Below are 25,409 nucleotides of genomic sequence, written 5' to 3' on the forward strand. Positions count from 1 at the left end.
CATTCTGCTCGCCCTCCGGCGCGTGACCCCGGCCGACCGGTCGGCACGCCACCCCCTCCTCAGCCGTCCGCCGATTAGTCAGCAGTTGTTTAAGGCCCGGGTCCCTTCCCCCTAGTGTTCCCGCCGGCCTCCGTTTCCCTCCAAGGTAGTCTCTTCAGAGACGGTCCCTAGAACCAGCGGGCGTAACCATTCCCCAAACGACCCGGCGTCGACCAAAGAACCACTCCGCCTCGTTACCGAGATCCGCTCACCCGCCGCGCCCGCCCCTGCGGTGTTATTTTGGTCCGCTCATCACATCCGGGGCTCTTTAGAAAGAATTAGGACTAGAGAGGCGGGCGCGAAGGACGAGAAGTGGCAGGTCATTCCGCCTTCCCCCACCCCCGTGGCGGGAGCCCGATGGTAGCGCCCGAGGTTGCGGGTCTCGCGCCTGCGCAGTGCGGCGTCTAGAGGAACAGCGAGAGGGAGACGGACGTTGAGAGAACGAGAAGGAAGGAGAGAAAATGGCGTCCACGGGTGAGCGTGGTGGGACTGTGGTCGCGCCGCCGACGGCAGGGACGCCTAGATTGGGGGCCGCTCGTCTTTGGGGATGGCAGGGACGACTGAGTGGGCTTTCCCGAGAAGGGTGTGAGGTACCCGCCGCGGTCTGAGAAGCTCGATGGCCGGCGTCCCCCTCCGCGCCTTCCCCTCCCCCCACCGGGCAGGCCGGCTCTGGAACCTTCCGGCGCCCCCGGCGCGCGGGGGGCTGGAGGCGGCGGGGGCGCGCGGGGCCTGCTTTGGCCTCCATTGTGTGGCGGCGGTCGGGCCCCGAGATCCGGGCCGCTCGCCACGTGGGCGGGGCCTGAGGCTTCGGGGCCCCGCGTGGGGTGGGGGCGGGAGAGTTTGGCCAGGCCTCGGGCCCGGCACCCCGAAACTGGAGGTGGGGCGGGCGGCAGGTAGCGGCTCGAGAAGCGGCAGGCCCGCTGTCTTTCTGACTTCTCCCCGCCACAACCCCACTCCCAGGGCCGCAGCCTAGGCCCGAGGCCGATTCTGCCTCACCGAGAAGCCCGGGGCGGGGGGGGGCGGGGGGAAACAAACATAAAAAGGCTTCGCGGACTTGTGAGCTGAAGGGCGCCGACCTGTGAGCCGGAGCCCCGTCGTCCTTAAAGCCGGGTCGGCTGGCACGTCGTCCAGGGCTGCCGAATTGCCTTCCTCGGCGGGTTCCAGCCCCCAAGCCGAACTTCTGCCCGACTGGGCTTTAAACGGAGCGCCCCCACCCCACGCTCCGCTTTACAACTACCCAGTCAGCTGCTGCTTAAAGTTTTTTTTTTTTTAAACCATTATTAGTCCTTCTTTCCGCCACAAAAAGCAATTAAGCGGCTTCCCAGGGCCATTTTTCATCAAACGCGGAGGGAGGCCTGTTGTATAATGAGGCCAACCCAGTTCTCAAGGCTAGGAATCCACCACCGAAAGACATTTCTTGGCCTTTTTGATTTAGGAGAAACAAAAGTCCTCGGTCGGCGTTTGAATTATGCTTAAGTATAATTCTCGCACGTTTATTCGCTTAGGTTAAGCCGAGAGAGGCTTGTTTATTTCGTGGTCTGACAGAGCGGAAGGAGGCGCGGACTGGCCTTTGAAAGAAAGCCGGGGTGGGATCTGTAATTTGGTGTGTGGGGTGGTCCTTACCGCCCCGGGGTGTGTAAGAGAGTTTGCAGACCGTGCACTAACTGCGGTTGTGGATCGGGTGGGGCGATTTTTGCCTCTGGGGTGGTTCTTAGGCAGCCTGACTCCAGGCCTTGCAGGCAGTTAGAGAAGAGGGAAAATGGGAAAAGCTTTGGGTCCTTCCGAGTTTTAATCCGAAAAGGGTCCAGAATCCAGCAAGGGCAGGACAGTCTTCAGAACTCTCCCAGCTTTGTGGTCTGTACACAAGCATGTGGTAGATGCTGGCTGTTAGTGCCAGGGTACAGAGTGCCCCTGGAGGAAAGGACTCTGAAACAACCACCGTCCAGGACACCTCCTGGTGGGGAATGGTTTGCTCAGAGCCCTTTCCTCCTCCCTCTTCCCTGCAGTGTTAGGAGTTTGTAAGGGAGAGTGCTGCTCTCCCTTCCCCGTGAAAGTTTGGGGAGTACACATGTGTGTGTATTTAAGTGTGTGTGTGTGGACCTGCCAGTTTTTCGTTCTCCTTTGCTCAAGCTCTGTGTACTGGTGGCCGCTGCATACTTTATTAGAATTGCAATTGTGGTTTATGTAGACAGCAGGTCTGACCTGGGGAACTTTGAGGGAATCCTTGTCTGGACTTCAGTGCCCTGTCCTTCAAGGTGACCGGGTTAGGCTAGACCTTTGAAGAGCTTTTTGAGCCCTTAGTTTCTGATGTTACAGCTCTCACGGAGTTGTCCCAAAGTGACTTTAACTTATGATGTAGTCTGAAGCTCCTAACTCTGAACAGTTCGAATCGTGACTGCCTGAAGTTTCTAAAAGCCACCACATTGGGCAATATTCTTAGCTTTTCTTCCTCCTTATTTGGCATATTTAGAAAAGTACCTAAAGTATATGTCCCCTTTAGCAAAGAAACTTCCAAGTAACCACCATTCAGACCAAGAAATAGAATATTGCTAGCACTCTTGGTTGGGAATATCCCCAGGAGGAGGACGTGGCAGCCCACTGCAGTAATTTTTCCTGGAGAATCCCATGGACAGAGGAGCCTGGTGGGCTACAGTCCAAAGGGGCACAAAGAGTCTGACACGACTGAAGTGACTTGGCATAGCACTCTGGAGGCCCCCACCCATAGCCCCCTTTCTTCTCAACTTGTCCTGTGTTTTAGTGTAGTCTTTAGCTACACGTTTGGGAGTTATTAAAAAAAATAATTATAACTGCTAAATAATCCGACCAGTGTGTAACTGTAGATTTTTGAGGCCATATAAAGGTTTGTATGCTGTAGGAAGATAACATAAGTTCTCGTGAAACACATTTACCACCTCCCCTAGCCCAGCGGTGTGGGGCTAAATCAGCTGGTTTCCCATTGATCTGAGATCATTCATTGTTCCTTGTCAGCTTTGCCAGTTTTGTTTTACATAACTGTTGTTGTGTAAAAGTTCTCCTGCAAACATTGAACTTACATCTCAGTGATATAGAACCATTCCTCACACAGAAGCCTCAGTAGAATGTAGGTTGAAATATTTGATTTTTGGTGTTTCATTGGTGTGTTTATTTTTTAACTAAAACGTTAAAGAAGTGATTTGAATTTTTATGTCACATATGGAGCTAAGATTGTCTTGAACAAATTGATTTGTTCATTATACATAGCCTTTGGTGGTTGATTTGATAATGTTGATGATTCAGGGTTCTGAGTTAAGGGTGTAGAGGAAGGAAAGTGGTCAAGTTATGTGTAGAGGTGAAAAATGAGCCAAGTTAAAGAGATGGATTCAGCAGAATGCTCTGGGGGCAGGCCAGGTGAACTGTGAAGCAGGTTTCTGTTGGAGTGAGGTTAGAAAACCCCTCTGTGAAGATCTGTCAGCTTTTGCTTTCAGATAAGGCACTACTTTCTGATTGGAAAGAAAGGACCCTTTGGTCTGCCTTAATGGCGGTATTGTCTTCTGACATATTAATAGAATAAGATAGTAGTTCTTAGGGAGAGCAGAGAATTGGGCAGGATTTTTTAAAAGTATATATAAATGTTTGCTTCTCCCACGAAAGCTTCTTAACAATTTTATTTTCTATTTTCACTATTTTTAGACACCTCAGTGGACCAGAGGGGTTTTTTTCTTAAGTCCCTTTTTGTGCATTTGTAGATTAAAAAAAAAAGAATATTTATTTGGCTGTGCTGGGTCTTAGTTGCGGCACATTGAATCTGCATAGCGGCATGCAAACTTCTCCCTGGTTGTGGTGCACAGGCTTAGCCACCCTGTGCGTGTGGGATCTTAGTTCCCAGACCAGGGATCGAACCCATATCCTGTGCTCCAGAAGGCAGATTCCTAACTACTGGACCACCAGGGAAATGAAACTATTCAACCAAAAGATTAAATGCTTTCTCCTCTGCCAGTTCGGGTCTTCAGTGGGATTTGTAACGTGGGTTGTTTTAAAATTATAGATGTAACCCCTCATAGGGTCAGCAAACCCTTTAGAATGGGGTTTGCAGGATTACGTGTATCATTTTCTGTCATTTCTGTTCAGCCTTCCTAGGGAATTATGGGTGGTCTAACTTGTTAAGGGAGTGATTTTTTTTTTTTTTGAACTAGGTTTTGAGGAGATGCAGCTACTGATGTAACCATTCCAGTATTAAACATTGTTATATTGTTGCATGCCTCCTGAGGGTAGAATTTTGGATCCTGTTATATTTATCTTGTCTCCTGTTAGTTTTAGGATGATGATCATGTATTTGAAATGACAGCCAGTGGGTTAAGGGAGGCTTTGTAGTCATGGGAACATGCAAAGTATCTTTGCCAAATCAGCTGATCTTGACCTCATTCACTAGCACTTTGTTCAAATTTTCTGAATTTAACTGACTTAGACTTATTTTTGGTTTGGTGTTGAGAGAGAAGAGATATTCATTTGGACCTGTGTTGTCCTGTGGTCCTCTCGGTACGGTATTTAAAAATTCATCTTCGTGCTGCCTGAATTCCTTCCCTCCTTTTTCTTTCCTCCTTGTAAATTCTGGCTTCACACTATATTCTCTTCTTGTTTTCTCTAGATTATAGTACATACAGCCAAGCTGCAGCCCAGCAGGGGTAAGTCAGATTTTTACAAGTGTACTTTGGGTGTGATTGGTTGCTTTTTTAGAATACAGAGCCTCCTCTAATTGTAGAGAATTTAGTAATGGAATTTGGATGGTCTGTATTCAGTTCTTGCATTTAATTTCTCTTACAGCTACAGTGCTTACACCGCCCAGCCCACTCAAGGATATGCACAGACTACCCAGGTAATTTTTAAGATAATTATATGTGGCTGCATCCCCAAGTAAACTGTTTCCATCAGCCATTAAAACAATAGCTAGCATGAATCTTTTTCAAAAATTAAGTAATGGAAAAGTATAATGTGTTTGAAATCATAAAATGCAGATATTTAAACTTTCACAGTGGGAGTGCCGTTGTAATGAAACCATCCTCAAACTGGGAGTTGCTAGTTCTCCTTTCCTTTCTAGTATTATTTCAAGTTACGGGTTTTGCTCCATGCTTGTTCCTTTTACATATTTTGTGTTTGTTTAACTTAATTGTACAGCAGTTTTGCAGAGGAAGGTGATAATATGGCATTTTGCAGATAAAAAATTGTAGTGCATAGATATTACACCATTTGCCAGTGGTTGCACAGTAAGTGATGGGTCAGCTCTTATGGCTGCCTAACTATAGGGCTTCTGAGCTCTTTCTAGTACGTGAGCCTGTTTTAAAATTTAGGCCAAAAGATACCAGAAATTAGCCACCTAGTGTTCTCAAGATTGCCTCAAATTCTGAAATGGTCTGTGGCATAAAAGAATACTAATAGCTCTGTTGTGGAAAGATTCTAGGACAGGCAGAATGTGATGTCTCTAGCAGATCTTACATAACTGGCCATTCAAATCTAGAATGTGATCTTACTGATATCTGAAGGAACAGCTCATACCTTGCCAGGTTTTAAGTATTACTGATGTCTAAGTTCAAAATTCAGTACTCATGCTTTACTAATCTAAAGGACATATGTAGTATTCCTCATTTTCTTTGAAGTGGTGTGATAATTTGTAAATCTTTGTCCCATGCTGAAAATCCAGTTTTCAAAATTGTCTGACAGGTTTTAGCCCCATTTTCATTTTTTTTCTCTTTTCATTTTGTTTTTCTAGCATTTGTTTCTATTTGCTAAAACTGCTACACTGCGTGCTAGCAATTATACATCTTTTCCCTCATTGTGCATCATTTGAGGGTATCTTGTTAATTTCTTGTATCATTAAATTGAGATTTTTACCTACTTATCTCAGGAACTTTTTTGTAGTTTAGGAAAATACAAGTGGATTAGATAAGGGGAAACAGGCATTCAAGATATTGTGATCTCTTATCTTTTTTTTTTTAATCTTTTTATTAAAAAGCATATTTTTTTACTTTGGTTTTCCAATTTAGGAACTTAGAAGTAAGTTAGTCCATTTTATTGCTAAAATGCTAGATTCATGTATGAAGTTTTTGAATTCTTTTTCTTGGAGCAGGCATATGGGCAGCAAAGTTATGGAACCTATGGACAGCCCACTGATGTCAGCTATACCCAGGCTCAGACCACTGCAACCTATGGGCAGACCGCCTATGCAACTTCTTATGGACAGCCTCCCACTGGTAAGACCCTGGGAGACTTTGGGGTCACGTTACCTAGGGTGTTTGTTAAGGAACTTGCTAGTTGTGCTCTTGGGTATATATTCTAGTTGATACCTTGGCGTCTGGGAATCCTTTATTCTTAGGAGGAGCTGGGTTTTTTGTTTTGTTTTTCCTTTTCGTTACATTCTTCTTGAAGGATCTCTAATAGAATGTGGGTGGGGTAAATTCCAAAGGAAAAAAGAACTTTTTCTTTTATCTATCTTATACAGTGTATTAAATAATCTCACGACAAAATGGAGAATATATAAAAGATTGTGCTAATGCTAATACTGGGTAAGAATGAGCCTTCTTGAACCGAGCTGCTTAAAAATCGCACTGATTTTCAGATCTGTTTGCTTCATCTGATAGTGTGCCCTCTACTTTTTGTTTTGTGCTTTCCACAGTAGAAGGGACCAGTACAGGTTTGACTATCCTGCTCATTCTTGCATGGGAAATGCTTTCCATCTTGTCTAACCCTGTAATGTTAACCCTTTAGGTGTTTTCATTTGTTTAACCCTCAAACTTTTTAACATCACACACAACAAGGTGCTAATGGAAAATTGCTTCAGGTGCCATTTGCAGATCCATGTCCTTTTTCTTTATGTGATTTTGGGAAAGATTTTGCTTTGTTTTATTTTACATTATTTTGTGTCAAGCCTTAATAATAGTTGTTCACCTTCTCAGAGGTATTTCAGATGACTACTTCCCAGCTGATTTCCCCCTGTTCCCTCAAGGATAGGTTGCATGATTAGATTTGTTTAGAGGAACAGATTGCCATCCTGCATGTATTACGTTTGTCTGTTGGTTGGTTTCCAGTCCAGACATGTTTTATTTTCCTTTTAAGTATTAATGATGTTTTTTTAATCCATAGTATGTTTTAAATATATATGTAACAGCATTTCAGGGAGCAAAAAATGAACTACTTTAAGAATTAGAATAAATTATATCCTAATACTGGGGTTGAAAGTGGAGTGTGTGAAAATTGTACAATAACTTTTTTGTCTTTAATACTGTGTAACATTTCAGGATCCCTACCTTTTCCCCACCCACCCACTCTTGTCATTATTATTGTAAGAGAATATTACTTTTCAAACTATCTTCAGTCCCCAAGTTATATATGGTCTACCAGAGTTGGCAGGGAGAAACTCACCTATGATTTAATTCATTGTGTGACTGTGTCATGGATTGATGGGATGTATTTCCTAGTCTACCTAATGCGTATCATTGAATAGGATGGGAAGTGTGTAAACTTTCTGTGGGTGTTGGCAACTGTAGAAAAACCTGGAACTGAAATTCTGCAGTTTGTATTTTTAACACAGAATTTTGAAATTATGAGATGAACTTTACATACTCAAGCTGTTACATTTTTAATGATATGTAATTGACATATATGACATTAGTTTCAAGTGTACAACAAAATGACTCAGTGTTTGTGAGTATTGTGAATTGATCACCACCAGTCAGCATGAATCACCACACATCATCCTTCCCCGCGCCCCCCAACACATATGCACACATCATCCTTTTGATGAGAACTTTTAAGATCTTCTCTCCACAACTTCTAAGTATACAATACAGTATACTGCACTTTACTTCCCCGTGACTGATTTATTACAACTAGATGTTTTTAGCTACCTTTAACTCATTTTAAAAGCAAGTGTCATTTGAAGTTAAAAAAAATACAGCTTTTGGAGTCTCTGAATCATTTTATAAGAACATGATCAAGTCATTTATAGGAAGTACAGTTTCTAGGTTCTGTAGAGCTATGTATTCACTTTGTAGTTTATGGAAGACCTGTCATATCTCCCCTAATTCTCCCATCAACTTTGGGAGTGTAGGAACTAAAATTAAGCCTGGTGAATAAATTGAGGCTGAACCACACCAAATGGCGCCCCAGCAGTAGTGGTGTTGTGGCGCACACGGAGCACTTTTTCCCTCACTTCATTCTGCCTTTACACATAAAAGTCACTGGATAATTACTGGAAGAAATATATAAAAAGACTCTTTTCCTGAATATTTTAAAATAAAACTTCATGAGGAGGAGCTATATAAATCTTAGCTTATTAATTGGAATGGAAATATTAGACTTTAGATTGTATTGAAGTTGAACAAAAATTCTGGTGGTTTGTGTGATGTTTCTTACTTTCTTTTTTCTTAAATTCATCACCACATGGTAGATATGTTGTCTTTTTTATATTGGTCATTTTTATTGTCATTTTGTTCTATTAATTTTTGCTCATTTTGCTTGGCTGCTTGTGTGGGTATTACTAATTAATTAAAAGATTATTAATCCAATGTTTATTACCATAATTTTCAGCACTACAAGGGTCTGTTGATGGATGTTTTTATGACATGAGTTATTGCCCTTATCAGTTTTTGCTTTTTTTAATTGTTGTCTTTATAAATCTTAAAAATGGCTTGTCATGGAGAGGGGAAAAATCTGTGTAGGAGTAATAGGGTAGGTGGAATTAGATTCCAGTTAAATTTAAATAAATGAGTGCTTTATATGGTTGACATTAGGATTCTGCAAAGAAATTTTAAATAAACAGTTGAGATGAATAACATGCCAACTCAAAAAACTTCCAGTGCTTGGGACTCCTGTTTTGTGAAATATGCTTTCATACACGTTTCAACCCAACATATTTGAGAAGGCAGTTACTGTTTTTGTGTATAATTAATTTCAGAATTGCCCTGAAGTGTTTGAAGAGGAGAAGAAAGTATTCTGTGCTACAGACTGGGGACATTTTAGATTGCACAGAGGGAAATTGGTTGGTTTTTTTTTTTTTTTTTTGGCTAGTAAGTTCTGTGTAGAGTGAGGACACTGTTCTAACTGAGGTTTGTTATGAGTACTGAAACTTTTTTGCTTTATTGAGATTTGGATTTTTCTTTGATGGACATAAATGCTGAGTACTAGATTTGACTCTGTTGCATGGCTGACTGCTTGTTGAATAGGAATAAGGAAAGCCAAGCATCAGGAAAGATCATGACACCTCTTCTAGGAAAGGGACTCAAGTTAGGAACTGCAGGTTCGGGGGTTGTCATGTTCCAAGCCCAAATTCCAGATGGAAGGGCATGGACCCCAGAAATTCCCTGGTGGTTCAGTGGTTAGAACTTGGGGCTTTCACTCCTGGGGCTTGGGTTCACTCTCTGGTTGGGGAACTAAGGATCCTGCAACCTGCACAGTGCGGCAAAAAGGAAAAGAAAGGGTGTGGACCCCGCCTGGTGTGGCAAAGGCAGGAACTAGGGAGAGACCCGAGCTTGGTCTCTGCACACCCACAAGGACAGGTGTGTAACACTTGGTCAGGGACACGGCAGGGAGGCTGTGAAGCCCACCTCCAGCATTGCTTAGCAGGGAAAATGCTCATTTGCTCACAGTAGGTAAATAAGAGAGAAGTGGGGTGGGTGACTTGGTGACTCCTAGCATCTCAAATGGTTTATGTAAAATGTAACATTAACTTTCAGTGTGTTTTGGGAGTATTAAGATAATTTATCAAAAAAGTCAAAGAGGAAAATCTTTGTTGGTCATATGTACGTAAGCAGATATAATTTGTAGTATGTCTTTATTACTAATGTAATGCTGGTAACTGGCATTTTCTTAGTAGTTTATTACCCAAAACAAAATTAGTGGTTCTTAAAGAGTGTTTAATCAGTTGTTAACATCTCACTGAAAATTAAACACATCTTCTCCACAATTTCCAGTTTCCTTGAACTGCCCATGATGCTTGGAGCTGAAAGCAAATAATTCCAAATGATAGGTTTTAATGCTAAACTTGTACCTGGATCCTTATTTTGCAGCTACTTTAATATATGTCTTTTACCTCCCTTTCTGGGGCATTTTATTCCTGTTTTAGAGATTTGGGGGATACTTAAGTAGTTAGTTGAAAAACTTGTTTAAGAAGGCCTGCTTGCAAAGCCAGTGTAGAATTTGTGTCCCCTATTGAATCCCTTAAAGGAGGGGGCAAAGGGAGCCCTTTTTTCTATATCAGCATTTCTCTCTTCCTTTCTGTTTGGTGTGGTTTAGAGCAAAAGAGATGGTGCTTTGCTGAAAACTGAGTGTTTTCAGAGAACTTAGGCTTTAAATACTGGTTTGTTGCTACTTTTACTGAAGGGGAGATATTTAAAGGGGCCAAATATCGTAATGTTTGAAAGTGATTTATAATTTGTTCTGTTAATGAGTGTCCAGGCAGATCTCTGAGGAGCCAGAAATCTGACGTAGCTCTCCTTTGTTCCAGGATATTCTACTCCAACTGCCCCCCAGGCATACAGTCAGCCTGTCCAGGGGTATGGCACTGGTGCTTATGACACCACCACTGCTACGGTTACTACCACCCAGGCCTCCTACGCAGCTCAGTCTGCATATGGCACTCAGCCCGCTTACCCGGCGTATGGACAGCAGCCAGCAGCCACCGCGCCTGCAAGGTAAGGCCCCTCGCCTGCTCCTACCGCCACAGCCTTGGGCCCCCTCACCTGCTTCTACGCTGCAGCCTTGGGCGTTCAGAAGAGGGCTCAGCCACCCCCTTGAGAGCACCCTGACTTGGTTCCTTTGCAAAGCTTACTTAGATCTGCTTGGGTGTTAACTGTTCTTCACCCAGCACAGTCACACCAGAAATGTTACCCATCATTAAGTAGATCAGTGGTGCCATCCAGGGGCCAAAATAAGGAATGTCACTGAGTGGGTTGTTTGGTTTCAGTAGAATGGGCATTTTGATACGAGGAGGTATTGTATTTACTTTGCTAAACCCAGATGAAAATAAAGTGTGGTTTCCTCACAACAGAACAACTGATGGACTTAGAGTTTGATGCTTTACCTTTGGTTCTATTGACCCTGTAAATGGGTAATAGCTTTCTCTTTGGGAAAAACACTATAGTTCTCAGTTGGGGGCGGGTCGGTTGTAGAATCATGTATTTCAAGAAACAGTCCCATGATTCAGTTGTCAGTAAGGGCTGTGTCCATATCCAAAAGTCAGACATTGGTGATGTGGTTTTCTGTATTGTGTACTGGCTTGGTAATCTAAGTACCACAGGCAAGTATGAATTCTTAACTGGGTACCCTGTTATGGGTGAATATTTGGGCAAACAGTTCGTACTCCGTGACTGATAAGCAAGTAAACAATATTAATTATTACTTAACAGAAGATTTCAGGTCTTTGCTTTAGACAGTGCACTTAGGTGGCTTCTGCATACAGTCTGGAAGGAACACTGAATTCTGGTTTGAAAGAAGACTTTAGGGAGTAAACACGAGATCAACTTGTAACCTATACTTTTTTGTCTGCTGTAGAGGTAAGAAATTAGCTCTGGCAAACACTCATGAGAGTACTTCTAAAATGCACAGTGAGTAATCAGAGCTACTGAGTAGTTTACATCTTTTAGACAGTCTTCAGTGGCTAGTGTTAAGTGGGTTCCGCCAGTGTCCCAATTCAGTTGACTTAGAATGTCCTCAGATGTTTGAGGTCCCATTTGATGCTCCATTGCAACAGTGTATCCAGTCCATGGCGGGCGGGGGTGGGTGGGGGCAGGTCTATGTTAGTCTTTGAATAAGTAATCCTTTTTGGTTTCTTAATTTTTCAATCCCTCACACTTTATAACAGTCATCTGTCTCCTGATCAGTCATAGCTAGTCAGTTCCCTCAGAGAGAGGGAGCTTGTGAACTGTTGCAGCTCTTTGGAGAAAGCAGTACTTCCACATCCTCCCTGGTCTGCCTGCTGATTCTTGGGCTTTGCTTAAAATAGTGCACACTCAACTCTGCTACAACCCTGTTACAGACTTTGGGGTTAAGGGGTAATAAAAACCTCTTTGGTTTTTTTCCCCTTGGGATTAAGATTGGTTTTCATCACTTCACAAGAATACTTCCCAGTTCATTTTAAGCATGAGAGGATGCCATAGACTTACGTAAATGTTACTTTAACCCAGAATTTGCATTATTGTTAAAGTTTCTTGTTTGTCTTTAATAGTCCTTATTGAGAAAAGGCATTTTCTTCCTGAACAAACCACTTCCCATCCCAGATCTGTTAAATGGGCAGCACAGAGTATTGTAATTGCTTGTATAGCTGCTGATGTGAAACGAAAGGAGCGTGTTGATGTCTCTTCCATGGATGTCATTAAGACTCTTCCATCTTTAGTGTTCTCTTCCAGCAGAGACCGTTGGACCAACATTGGGTTTTGATGGAGTTCACTTTACAACTGTATTTATTTCCAGGCTCAATCCTAACATTGTTTATTGCTCATAGATTATAGAGTTCTTACTCAAGAGTTTGGTGTTAAGAGAAAAGTCTCACTTTTTTATTTCTCCTTTTAGACCGCAGGATGGTAACAAACCCGCTGAGACTAGTCAACCTCAATCTAGCACAGGGGGTTACAACCAGCCCAGCCTAGGATATGGACAGAGTAACTACAGTTATCCCCAGGTGCCTGGGAGCTACCCCATGCAGCCGGTCTCAGCACCACCATCCTATCCTCCTACCAGGTCAGTCTTCTCTTGCTTGTTCTTGTGGCCAGTGAGCTAGTGGAATAATAGAGCAGATTTTTTTCAGGCAAGGAAGCTTGCTTTTGCTTCCTCAGGTGAACTGTGTTACCTGACTCTTCCAGGGATAAGCCTGACCACATATTCTACATTAAAACCTCAGTCAAAAACACTTCTAAATATCAGTACATTTTTACCACTGTTTTTTTTTTTTTTTTTTTTTTTAAATTTATTCAGATGAGAAACAGTGGCATGAAAGCAGATAAACAGAACCATGGAAGTCACATTTTCCAGGTGCAGTTGAGGCGAATCAAGTTGCAGGGCATTATTTTTTCAAAAAGAAAGTTTACCTTAATCATTTAATGTTTAACTTAAAGGTCCATTCTTGCCCCAGTCTTAATGGCTAAGCTAAAGCCTTTCTTTTTGACTTACGAGTTTATTGTTCTGCATTTTGTCTTAATTAGCCACACCAGCAACTACAGTGTCCAGTTTTGGTTTCTTTAAAGTAGAGGAAAAACCACAGGTTGTCTCATTTATTTTTTTGATGCAAGTTTTCAAATGAACTGTCTGAATTGTGTCCTTGAGTGTTAACTTGGTTTTGATAGAATTAATATTTCCCCTTTTTGTATTCATTTCATTGGCTTATGTATAAGCAAGCACAGCTGATGGTAAGTGTCTCTGTACAGCTTGGAGCAGAAGTGGGCAGGGTTCGAGCATTTCTTCCCAAGGGCCCACCCACACCTGTCATGTTGAGAGCACTGAATCTGGCAAGTTGAACAGATGTACTTGGTGTGAAGAGAGGCTTTTGAGTCCTAACAGCTTCCCAGGGGCTTCTCTGGTGGCTCAAACAGTAAAGACTATGCCTGCAATGCAGGAGACCCAGGTTTGATCTCTGGGTCTGGAAGATCCCCTGAAGAAGGGCATGGCAGCCTACTTCAGTATTCTTGCCTGGAGAATCCCATGAACAGAGAAGCCTGGTGGGCTACAGTCCATGGGGTTGCAGAGAGTTGGACACATTCTACAGCTGTGGTGAGGGAGGTGCAGACACTTAAAATGATTGTAGTTAGAATTAAAATTGTACTGTGCCTTGTGTTGTTTTTCATTATCATGGTTCATCTAAAGTTTAATATTTCAAGCTTTATTTCTGTGTAAGAGTATCTTTGGTTAGTTTCCCTTCCCTTTAGTTGACATCTGTGAAGGTGAATATAAGTCTGATATTCATGTTTCATACAGTACCTTGATTCTGATGTTTCCTTGTTCATCTTTTCCTTATTAATGCCCAGATTCATAGACGATCAGGCATGTCTGGAAGTCTGGAACTATATATATATACCAAAGCAACTTGAAACTTACCCTCAAGAGAAAAGTGGCCACACAAACACGCATCAAGTGGCCTTGTACCTTCAGAAAACAAGTCATCACTCCAGGGAATTATGTTGGCAGGCAGCCTTAGAACTGAACACCATACTGAGCTGCCTCGCTTTTCTCAGTGCCTTTTCCTGGGTCTGTCTTCCCTGGGAGCACAGTCTTCCCTTAATACAGGAAGCACCTAGGCTCCCAAACGTGCCTTGAGTTTGGTTGAGAATAACTATTGTTCTGATGAGCACGTGTGCCTGCGTGTGTGTGTGCTCAGTTGTGTCGACTCTTTGCGACCCCATGGACTGCAGCCTGCCAGACTCCTCTGTCCATAGGATTTCCCAGGCAAGAGTGCAAGAGTAGATTGCCATTTCTTCTGCAGGGGATCCTCCTGACCCAGGGATTGAACCTGTGTCTCCTGTATTGGCAGGTGGAGCCTCCTAACCCTCCACTACTGCACCACCTGGGAAGCCCTGTTTTAGTAAAGGTGCGGGGGGGGGGAGTCTTAAGGTTGTACATTTTATAGATGGGTTCATCGTGTGTGTGTGTGTGTGTTTTGTGTAATACCCTCTCCTATTCAGAACTTGATTCTAGATACAAAAATACTTTGCTCATTTTAAGTTCAGCATGTTAATATGTAAAAAGTAACTACAATTTTAAGGGTTTCTATGTCACATGCTGGGAATGTCTCTTACACTTGGGGGACCTAAAATAACAAGCCTCTCCTAACAAACTGTTTTGTTTTGTTTTTTTTCTCAGCTACTCCTCTACGCAGCCGACTAGTTATGATCAGAGCAGTTACTCCCAGCAGAACACCTACGGGCAGCCGAGCAGCTATGGACAGCAGAGTAGCTATGGTCAACAAAGCAGCTATGGGCAGCAGCCACCCACTAGTTACCCCCCCCAGACTGGATCCTACAGCCAGGCTCCAAGTCAATATAGTCAACAGAGCAGCAGCTACGGGCAGCAGAGTGAGTTGCTAAGAGAGAAAACCAAATAAGAATGGTTGTGTTTAGAGTTTCTGAAATGGGGAAACACTCTTGACCACTGTGTGCTTTTGAACTCCAGGATGCATCTTGAGGGTATCATATCCTGGCTAATAATCCTGGCTTTTCTCCAGTTTAATTGTTGTTAGTATGCCTTAGGAGAAAAGAGAGTTTGTAACTGACCAGAGAAAAAGTTTCAGACTGCCAGCCCTGCTCTCTGGGGAGGTTATATGCAGTGAGTGAAGCCAGCTTTTCTTATGGCCTGCCCACCCCAGTTCATTAAGAGAGCGTGAGCAGGTAGCTATTGAAGACTCTTGCAGTTTTTATAGTTAAAAAGATACTGTATTTTTATTTTGTTTTTTTGTTCACATTCATAAGACAAAAATTTTTGTGGAATGTTGTTACGTGGAAAAGTAACCAAAAATTCAAAAAGTTGTCTTCACAATTTAGTCTTTGCCTGGATTGTTGTCTTTAAATCACACCCATGAGTGTGTCTCATCATGACAATGGGCAGTGCTTCTTGATGGAGACTACCCCTTAGCAACCCCCAAGAAACCTGACCCATTTTTGTTTTCACTGTGGTTTAAAGAACAGTTTTTTAAGGCATCTTGGGATACAGAACCCTGTGAACTGTTGGTCAGAGTCCTATTTTTGTTTGAGAGTGGTTTTTTCCTAGGCAAACTATATGAGATTACTTCAGCCTTTTTTGTTGAACTTCATAAAAAGCTTACTGATAGGGGGACTTAATCAGATGTAAAGAAGATGGGACCTCGGTTAGTGCCTTGCAGTTGAGAATTCTATGATTCCAGGAGAAAGTACAACAGCAGTGGTGTAAATGCTGATCCATGGCTTACAGATGTGACTCTTTCCTCAGGTTCATTCCGACAGGACCACCCCAGTAGCATGGGTGTTTATGGGCAGGAGTCTGGAGGATTTTCCGGACCAGGAGAGAACCGGAGCATGAGTGGCCCTGATAACCGGGGCAGGGGAAGAGGGGGATTTGATCGTGGAGGCATGAGCAGAGGTGGGCGGGGAGGAGGACGCGGTGGAATGGGGTAAGAGCAAACCTTTTCTCCTTTTACCTAATTTTGTTTCATCCATAGGATTTTCAATGGAAAGAAGGGACTGAAAGACATGGGGAATTTATTTCTGCATTTCCATGGGTAGTCTGATGAGCCCAGGCCATCTTGCAGACATGGAAATGCTGTCTCTGTGGCATATCTGTAGAGGCAGTTCGCTTTTTTCAGTGCCAGTCAACTGGGTTGGGTGGGGAGAACAAAGAGTGGTTTTGAAACTAGAGCTTTCAGTCCCCTTCCTGGTTTCCAGAGGCCAAAGGCCTCCTGGGTAATAGATTTGGGATGGAACACACACAACCCTTCTAACAACCCTAGGTGTTTGACTAATTGCTTCTGAATGATTGTCTTGAAATACCTGGTGTATATACTGCAGAAAAGGAATGCAGCTGTTTTCCACAATGTTTGTCCCCAACTTCTGTTTATACTTGGAACTATTGAACATAATGATGAAGATCTTGGTCCCATAACCCTTGAACTATGGCCTGAGGTGCACCTGGTGTACAGAGAAGTCTGGTAGCGTTGTGCAGAGTAATGTATATAATTGTAGAAGCACTCTCCCCAGTGGAGATTCTGAGAAGTCTAAATCGGTTTGACCATTTTGATGGATGGCACAACCTGGTTTAGAAAACTTTGTTTAGAGGAGTAACATGAATCTGCTACCCCACCCTTCCCCTCCCTCCTCCCACATCCTTTTCCCTTTCTGGTGTCTCTGCTTTGATGAAGGTGAGGTGAAATGTTGGTTAACATAATCCAGAAGGCTTAGTTCTGTGTGTGTTCTGTCCCTGTATAAACTAGTAAAAATAAAAGTTATGCAGAATGTTGGTATAGGTATAAATTGGGTTTGGTGCCACTGTTGGTTCAAGGAAAAACCGAATAGAATTTCTTTAGAAGTGTACTTCAAGATTAAATATATAATTGATTTTTAAATTTTATATTAACGAATCTGTTTACTGCTGAACAATACTAGTTTAAAATATTGCTTTGCATATTCTGCATAACTTAAGTCTTCAGTGAAATCTTTATTGGAAGAAAGTCATTTTATAAGATGCAAAAATGTATGAGTAATTTGGTATAAAGTAGAATCAGTCTTCTGATTTGGAGAATATCATTCCATTATAAAGGTTTCACTTCTTTACTGATGTTTTAAATAGATGTAGACACTTGAAATCACTATCATCACGTCTCCAATCATTTAGACTCCTTAGTATTTTTCAATTGCAAAACCAATTTTAAGTTTATTCATTTCAATTCTCCAGAAGTAATAATTCTACTAATTTTGCTAGATTTTGCTAGTAGAGGGTGTTCCCTCTTTCCCAGTGAGAAGTCTCTGCTGAAGCCATAGGAAACACCGTGGCTCTCCCCACAGGCTTCTCAGCAGACTGTGACGCGGTCTGCGGGACCCTGTGGGGACAATACAAGAGCCTCCCCCGCCCCTCTTTTTTTATTGTGGTGTGGTGATGGTTTTCAGTGTCTTCTGCAGGTAAGGCACTCAATGTTGTTAACATGCCCTTTTTCATTGCCTCAGTATTTTGATATTTTCATTGGCTGTTAAACGTGGAAACTTTTTAACATGCTTTGTCGCATTTATATGCTACAGGTTACAAAGTGAGAGCCTTGTATACACTTCAATACTTAAAAAGTACCCGTACTCAGTACTCAGCCGGCAGCATAATGAAAAGTGGGACTAGACACGGTGTCCATATGGAGAGGAAAAATATACATAGAATATTTTTAACAAAATGTATTCATTGTATAAATGGAACCTTCTGTAACTTGGGTAACTGCGTACTTGTTGTTTGGTAATGAACCAGAGGAGGTACAATACTCTAGAATTGTGTAACATTAAAGTGTAAACTTTTGTGTTTAAAGAGAGAGAACATTTTATGGTGTGTACTTTTAAAAAGGAAGCAAAGCTGCATGCAACAGCTTGAAATTGTATATTCAGGTATTAAAGGTGCAATACTGGTTAGAAAAGCGCGAGGCCTCCCACTGAGGAGCTGCCTTTTATTTAAGAGAAAACCTAAAAGGCCCAATTCTTATTCTTCCCCTTTCAAAATACATAAGGCAGTGATTTATGCTGTCATTGTCTTGATCTCAATTGACTTGTCTATAAAGTTGCACCCCCAGTCTGTGGAGCCTTGGTGTTTGTTGTAAATTCTCCTTTCACAGCGATTGTTAAACCCATTAGTGCCCTGCAATGTGTGGCTTTATGCTGAAGACCGGCTGGAAGCGTCCTCTGGTGTCTGTCGTAGGCCTCTACTGTGGTGTCTCCTGCTTTTTATAAACTGTGATTGTTAAGAAGCCCAGGGCCTCACTTGGCTCTCCCCTGGGAGAGGTTGAGGGTGCACCTTTATGAACATGAAAAGGTTCATCACAGCAGTTACCTGGCTTGCTGCTCCTCTCCACACAAGCTCTCCCTGTTTTTCAACTGATGGGGTGGGTGTTTGGGATGTATTTTTCCCCCAATTTGCCAAGTATTGCACTATTAATACCAGCCCCTGAAATGAAAGGAATCAACCACACTGGTGTGTACAATCAGACAAGCAAGGTTGTATATAAAGGAAATTTGAGCAAGCTGCCCTGAAGAAAGGCATAGTGACAAGATGAGAGAGATGCATTGTTTGGAGATGTGTTTAGCCAGTGCCCTTCTTCCCCACGAGCCCCCCCAAGGCTCAGAGCGGTACTGGCTTTTAAAGGGAAAGGCCTTCATTTCTTCGTTTATCCCCCCAGCAGCGCTGGAGAGCGAGGTGGCTTCAATAAGCCTGGTGGTAAGTTTTTGAGTATTACCATGGATAGTGTTTAAAAAAAAAAATACAGTCAGTTTTTAGAAAACTATAATTTTTTATTAGTTTGATAAGTGGTTTAAAAATGATCTCTACAAAAGAGACTAATGGGTACTGCCGGCACTGTCTTAGGGGTAATAAGGTTAACCCACGGTTACAAAACAAAGGGTGACTTGGAGTATTGAGCAACTGCTTCTGTAATATGGGGGAGAGTACATTTTTAAAATTTGGTTTATTTGGAGGAAAAAAAATTGACTTAAATTTAACACTAATTTGGCACGTAAGCACTGAGAGTGTATTTGGTTAATGGTTTAAAAGCAAACTCTGAGCAAAGGAAAAGCAAACCCTAGCAAACCTGTCACAGATGTTAAAGGGGCACTGCTCCATTTTAGCAGTGCGGGTCATTTTGAATTTAATGAAGCCCCATCAAACGGTGGTATAGTAGATAGCTATGTGTGTTTGTAAGGTTTGTAGCTTGCAAGACGTGCACTAATAATATTTTGTATGATCTTTCCTGGTTGGCAGGACCCATGGATGAAGGACCAGACCTTGATTTAGGTAATTTTGAATCCCTGGAATTTATGTTGTGCTTTGTAATTGAATAGCCCAGAAGTGAGTGTGTGTTGGGAGTTCAGCAGCCAGGTAGATGAGTGGAATACTCTCGCTCTCAAGAGCATTTTAGGGCTTCCTTTATCTTGAGTAAACAAGAATATACCAAAAGTTCCGTCTCCTTCTCATTAGTAAGGTTGGTAGTCCTCTTGGCTTTGTGATGGATGCTAGCAGGTGGTAGTGACCATTAGTTAATCAGCCCCGATGGATACATGACAGTAACTGCCTCTCCTTTCCTCGGGAAGGCCCACCTGTAGATCCAGATGAAGACTCTGACAACAGTGCCATTTATGTGCAAGGCCTGAACGACAGTGTGACTCTCGATGACCTGGTGGACTTCTTTAAGCAGTGTGGAGTCGTTAAGGTGAGTAAGAGCATGACCTTGTGGGCTGGCAGACCTGTAACCACAGGGCATTTTGAAGAGAACTGACTTGGAGAGTTTCTGAAGTGGCTTGATTTTTTTCCTTCTGGACTGTCCATATGTGGTTTGCTCCTTAAAATACAAAAAGCAGAAAGCGAAAAATACTGTTCTATAGAAAAGAAATCCTAAACGTGGTTTAAGCATATTTGATAACTCAGGGTCACTTTTATAATTATAAAGTTAATTGTAAGAATATTTACATGAACTTTTTGGGGGGAGGAAATACAGACTATAATGTTTTTAAAAATAACATTTATGTGTACATATCCCAGCTTAGGCAGTAGGGCTTTATGAGTACCTTTGAGGTGCCTGGTATATGTCTTCCTTTCCTGGTTTTGTCCCTTCTCCCCACTCGAATCCTGAATTTTATCATTCCCTTTCTTTATAGATGTACCTCAATAATATTTTGTTTCACGTAATTTTGAAGAATATTAAAACACTACTGTAAGGCAAGACCATTCTGGACATACACTGGGAACAAACAGATGAGAGCCCTCAAAGTTTATGTATAGTCTAGAACGTGTTGTAAAGAAGAATACAGTTGTGCTCTGTCCAGTGATCATAATTCTTAAGGAGGAAAATAAATACAGCAAAATAGGAAAGGGATAAAATGAGGAACAGAGCCAGTCCAAGTGGGGAATAATTTCAGAATAACAGCAGGAATAGTGAGACAGGAACTTGCCTGGCAGTCTTGAGCCTGGAGTGGCTAGAAAGTTTGGTCTGAGCTACTGTGATGGTTACCAATTAGATGAGGAAAACTAAGAAAAACTGGAATTTTGAGAAGGGTTGAGGAAGGTCCCTAGGTCAAAATCTCAAAGTTTGGGCATCCTGTATTTATTTGTGGTGGTAAGTTCTGTAAAGTTGCTACAGACACTGGATTAGTAAATGCCGAGCCATCGCCCCAGAACTGTGTACACACATCTCACGTAGATTATAATCACAAATTCACAGTTCATCCTGATAAATCCTACTCGTTTTACAAAGAAAAAGGTTCAAAAGTGTGACTTGCCTGAGTTGGTATTCAGAGTTGTCCAACTAGTCCCAGAGCCAGAACTTGTTACAGAACACTGCCCCCGACCTCCCAGCTTCCAGCCTCTGGTCATTCTAGGAGAGCTGGAACTGGAGGGAAGACGTTGTCTTCCTCTGCAGGGAACATGTGCATCCGGCCACACGTTTTTCACTTTCTGTTTATTGCCACAAATAACCACAGAAAGTGCCACAAGTATTGATTCTGGAGTGACAAATACTTGAATCCACGAATTAATGAGAACTGACTATACCCAGGTGTAGGACTGCTGCTTCCTAAGGTGTGTATCTGGCCGACCAGTATAGACTCTTCACGGCACGTCCACCACAGCCTCACCAGGAACCACGTGTGTGTGTGTTTGTTTTAAACTTGGTAGAAGAAAGTGGAAATGTAGTTTGCTTTTCCTTGATGGTTAATAATGTTATAACGGCATCCTGTCTTCTCTGAAACGCCTGTTTGTGTCTTACACACACTTTTCATCGGGTTGTCTGTCATTTGTTGATTTATGTGTGGTTCTTTATATTGTCTGAATGCCTGTCTTTGTCTTTGTTGCAAATACAAGTCTTCCAGTTTGTGGCTAGTTCTGAAAGGGCGGGTGGGAGAGCGTACCACTCTGCTTGCAGGGTCTTCGTTCCCCAGCCATGGGCTGGGCCTGTGCCCTTGGCAGTGAGAGAGTCCTCACCTCTGGACCACCAGGGAGTTCCCTGAGGCTCACATTTTTTACTCACTTTCTTTTGATGAATAGGAATTCTTACTTTTTTCAGTCATTACCTTACTGGGTTGTATCTTTATGTTTTTTATCTGCAAGACCTTTTATTCCACAACATCTTTTTGAAAGGTCTGCATTTTCCCTGGTGGTATATAGTGCTGTCACACAGAAAGTACCATACCTGGATCTGTTTCTTGGCTCCATATATACTTTTCGTTAATTTGTGTGATCCTATGCTAGCAGCTCTGCTAATTATTCTGTGCTAAATCTTGATCTCTAGTAAGGCAGATTCATGTTTCATTCTTTTTACTTCTTGTTCTCCTATCTATACATTTTCAAACCAATTTTATGACGTTTAAAACCCCAGTTAGGGGACTTCCCTGGTAGTCGAGTGGTTAGGGACTCCATGCTTCTATGCAGAGGGGAAGATACGATCCCTGGTCGAGGAGCTGAGCGCCTACATGCCTCGTGGTGCAGCCAAAAACCACACACACACAAACAGGGTGTTTCCTGAATTTATAAGAATTTGAGAATTGACATTTTTATGATATTGAGTGCTTTCCTCCCATCCCCCATTAACATTGTATTTGTCTGTCTATTAAGCCTTAGGTAAAGTCTATCTCCTTAAAAGTTTTGCAGATTTTTATTTTTTTCATGAATGGGCTGTTTTGGAATGGATTTTGTGATCCAGCTATATAAAAAGTTGGTAAATCATAAATTTCTACTTGTGGATTATATAGTATATTGTCTATTTGGGTATGTAGGATTTATTCCTAGTTAAGAAAGTAGTGTTTACCATCAAGTTTGTAAAATTAAAGATTTTTAATTATATAACCCGTCATTCAGACCACTATTTTGTCACATTTCCTGTCTTTATATGCCCTTTATAAAACATAGGCATCAGTACATGTGTATAATTTACTTCTTTTAAGCTCTATACATATTTTCACGTATCACTAGACACACAAATGTGTATCTGAAAACTAGTATTTCTGGTCATAGCTTGATTATGCTCTTTTACGCCTAGATGAACAAGAGGACTGGACAACCCATGATCCATATTTACTTGGACAAGGAAACAGGAAAGCCCAAAGGCGATGCTACGGTGTCTTACGAAGACCCAGCAACTGCCAAAGCTGCTGTCGAGTGGTTTGATGGTAGGAGCCCTGGGTCGGCGGGTGCGCCCTGCCCTCCTGGCTCTGCCTCCTCGGGGCACACGGAGGGTCTGGGAGCAAGTGTGGCGAGGGTCACCTTAGGTCTTGTGCTCGAGTATGTCCTTCTGTTAGAATGATTTTCTCTTCATGTGGCTCTAGGGACCAGGGACAGATAGGCTGTCCCTCTGTGCAGCTTAGGGTGTGCAGGAAGGAGCACTCAGGAGGCAGAGGAGCAAGGAAACCCGCTCTCTGCTCCTGGAGGAGCGCTGGGGGTGTCCAGGCGGCGGCTTGCCCTGCTCCCCTCAGCCATACGAGGGCCCGGCGCTGACCTGGGGTTGAGATCCCTTATTTTCAGTCATTCTCACTCAGATCCACTTGCTTCTCTAAGAACAGATGTCATGAGGTGCAGAAAGCCCCACAGACCCCTCAGCCATGCATCGGATATATATATATATATATATAATGACTTTGATGTTGATTCTGGAATTTCACTTCTCACAAAACCAACTTGAAAGTGTCACCAAGTTCTGTCTCCTCTCAGCCACTTCCTGCTCTCCTTCTCACCCTATTAAGGCTTTTCTGGCCTCGCCTGTAAGTCTTAGGGAAGATTGTGGGAAGACACTGATGCAGTGGGAATGGTTGAGTTTGATAACGGGGTGCAGTTGGTGAAAAACGAGTTGTGTAGCCTTACCTGATCCCCTCAAGGGGAGTAGGAGTTGGACTTTGGGAGTGATGAGTGTTCTCATCTCTTTTTCTAGGGAAAGATTTCCAAGGGAGCAAACTTAAAGTGTCTCTTGCTCGGAAGAAGCCGCCCATGAACAGCATGCGGGGAGGGATGCCGCCGCGCGAGGGCAGGGGGATGCCGCCGCCGCTCCGAGGAGGTATTTACCGGGGCTTTCTGGGCTCCGCTCTGCTGCTCTGAACGTTCTCGGCGCACTTGTCTCTGAGGAACTTGGTTTCTAGAGTGAAAGCCGGCCCCTTAGGGATACAGAAAGGTGTGTGAAGTCAATACTAGTATTGAGTGCTGGCAGCAGAAGACGAGGAGGGCTCGACTGGCCAGGGAGGCTGGGCGCCCCGGGAACCGTGCTGCTGGGGGTCGGCCCTTGGGCTGCCTTTTGTTTCTCCTATTTTGGTCCCTCACGTGTGAGGAGGCCTGTCCTCCAGCTGCAGGGACAGACCACAGGGACACAGAGCTGTGCCCAAAGAGGTGATTTCGCTGTTTCCTTACTGCAGGTCCAGGGGGCCCAGGAGGTCCTGGAGGACCCATGGGGCGCATGGGAGGCCGCGGAGGAGACAGAGGCGGCTTCCCACCAAGAGGGCCTCGCGGTTCCCGGGGGAACCCGTCTGGAGGAGGAAACGTCCAGCACCGAGCTGGAGACTGGCAGTGCCCCAACCCGTATGTACTAATCCCCGCTCCCATCCCGGAGAGGCCTGCCTGCGGGCTTCCTTTGTCCAGAGCAGCCTGACCCTGACCCTGCTGTGGGGTGGGCGGCCCCGTCAGTCTTACCAGCTGCCGTGGCGCCTTCGGGAGACGGTCACACAGTCCACTGGACTCGGGCCCACCTGCACGTGCTTGTCCAGACGCTCGGCCGGATCAAACCCTGGTCCTGTGCTGTGCTGCCTGAGGCTGCGGCTGCAAAGCCATTTTCTGTAGTCAGATCCTCTGAGTGGAGTTGGACCCTGACTCAGTGTTTGTGGTGGTTTCTGCTCAGGCGTGGCTTGTTTGGTAGGTGATTTCCGTTGTGATATAATTTTATTTATGCAGGGGCTGTGGGAACCAGAACTTCGCCTGGAGAACAGAGTGCAACCAGTGTAAGGCCCCAAAGCCTGAAGGCTTCCTCCCACCGCCTTTCCCGCCCCCAGGTAGGTACCCGCTTCTTGGCACTAAACGTCTTATTAGCTCCATGAGCTTGGTAACCAGCTGCCCAGGGTCAGGGTGGGTTCAGCAGGTGCAGCCCTGACCTTTGAACAACACAGGGGCACTGACTCTGTGCAGTTAAAAAAAAATCCCCTTAAATTTCACCATCCGCCCTGTGCCTCCATGTTTGTGGTTCAGCATCCTTGGATTCTACGGACTGCAGATTGGGTAGTACTGTACTTCATATTTGGTGGTGGGAAAATCAGTGTGTAAGTGGACCCCCGAGCGTTTCAAACCTTTGTCAAAGGGTCACCTGCGGTCCCAGCGTCAGTTCTGAACTGTGACCTGGTGTGCAGTGAGGGAAGCGCGGGCCCTGCTCTCCACACGAGGCCTCTGCGCTCAGCATTCTGCCCTGGCACTGAGTGTCTCTCCTGCGCTCTCCCCTCAGGCGGTGACCGTGGCAGAGGTGGCCCTGGAGGCATGCGGGGAGGAAGAGGTGGCCTCATGGACCGCGGTGGTCCTGGTGGAATGTTCAGAGGCGGTCGTGGTGGAGACAGAGGTGGCTTCCGTGGCGGCCGGGGCATGGACCGCGGTGGCTTTGGTGGTGGAAGACGAGGTGGCCCTGGGGGACCCCCTGGACCACTGATGGAACAGATGGGAGGACGACGAGGCGGGCGAGGAGGACCTGG

General features: G+C 43.9%; 2 protein-coding genes across 5 annotated transcripts in view; one reads left to right on the forward strand and one right to left on the reverse strand.

Annotated features, from left to right (window-relative positions):
* RHBDD3 (rhomboid domain containing 3) overlaps positions 1 to 4,654 on the reverse strand; it is a 9,740-nt gene extending 5,086 nt beyond the window's left edge. The window contains exon 1 of the mRNA XM_010828730.1: positions 1,116 to 4,654. The gene's annotated coding sequence lies outside the window, so the exon portion shown is untranslated. The remainder of the gene's footprint in view (positions 1 to 1,115) is intronic.
* On the forward strand, positions 250 to 24,258 carry EWSR1 (EWS RNA-binding protein 1). 4 transcript variants are annotated; one of them, XR_824231.1, is made up of 13 exons: positions 250 to 513; positions 4,664 to 4,700; positions 4,840 to 4,891; positions 6,137 to 6,263; positions 10,514 to 10,700; positions 12,577 to 12,744; positions 14,857 to 15,068; positions 15,958 to 16,138; positions 19,468 to 19,500; positions 19,797 to 19,915; positions 22,736 to 22,865; positions 23,621 to 23,743; positions 24,096 to 24,258. XR_824231.1 is itself a non-coding variant. In XM_010828726.1 (9 exons), exons 1-9 carry the CDS (start codon positions 501 to 503, stop codon positions 17,845 to 17,847), a joined length of 1,065 nt encoding a protein of 354 aa, XP_010827028.1. In that variant the 5' UTR covers positions 252 to 500; the 3' UTR covers positions 17,848 to 18,883. The 4 variants fall into 4 exon arrangements, 3 of the variants coding, with proteins under 3 accessions (XP_010827026.1, XP_010827028.1, XP_010827027.1); XM_010828726.1 differs by lacking the exons at positions 19,468 to 19,500; positions 19,797 to 19,915; positions 22,736 to 22,865; positions 23,621 to 23,743; positions 24,096 to 24,258 and adding an exon at positions 17,757 to 18,883 and having other exon boundaries at positions 252 to 513; positions 6,140 to 6,263; XM_010828724.1 differs by lacking the exons at positions 19,468 to 19,500; positions 19,797 to 19,915; positions 22,736 to 22,865; positions 23,621 to 23,743; positions 24,096 to 24,258 and having other exon boundaries at positions 15,958 to 18,883.
* Positions 24,259 to 25,409: the final 1,151 nt, after the last annotated feature.

Source organism: Bison bison, unplaced genomic scaffold (genome assembly GCF_000754665.1).
Source record: "Bison bison bison isolate TAMUID 2011002044 unplaced genomic scaffold, Bison_UMD1.0 scf7180017864495, whole genome shotgun sequence".
NCBI classification, from domain to species: domain Eukaryota; kingdom Metazoa; phylum Chordata; class Mammalia; order Artiodactyla; family Bovidae; genus Bison; species Bison bison.

Excerpts from the sequence above, each read along its gene's own strand:
- EWSR1 (XM_010828726.1), top strand. Across the intron at positions 12,745-14,856 it reads CCATCCTATCCTCCTACCAG|CTACTCCTCTACGCAGCCGA; the intron begins GTCAGTCTTCTC and ends TTTTTTTCTCAG. Across the intron at positions 15,069-15,957 it reads CAGCAGCTACGGGCAGCAGA|GTTCATTCCGACAGGACCAC; the intron begins GTGAGTTGCTAA and ends CTCTTTCCTCAG.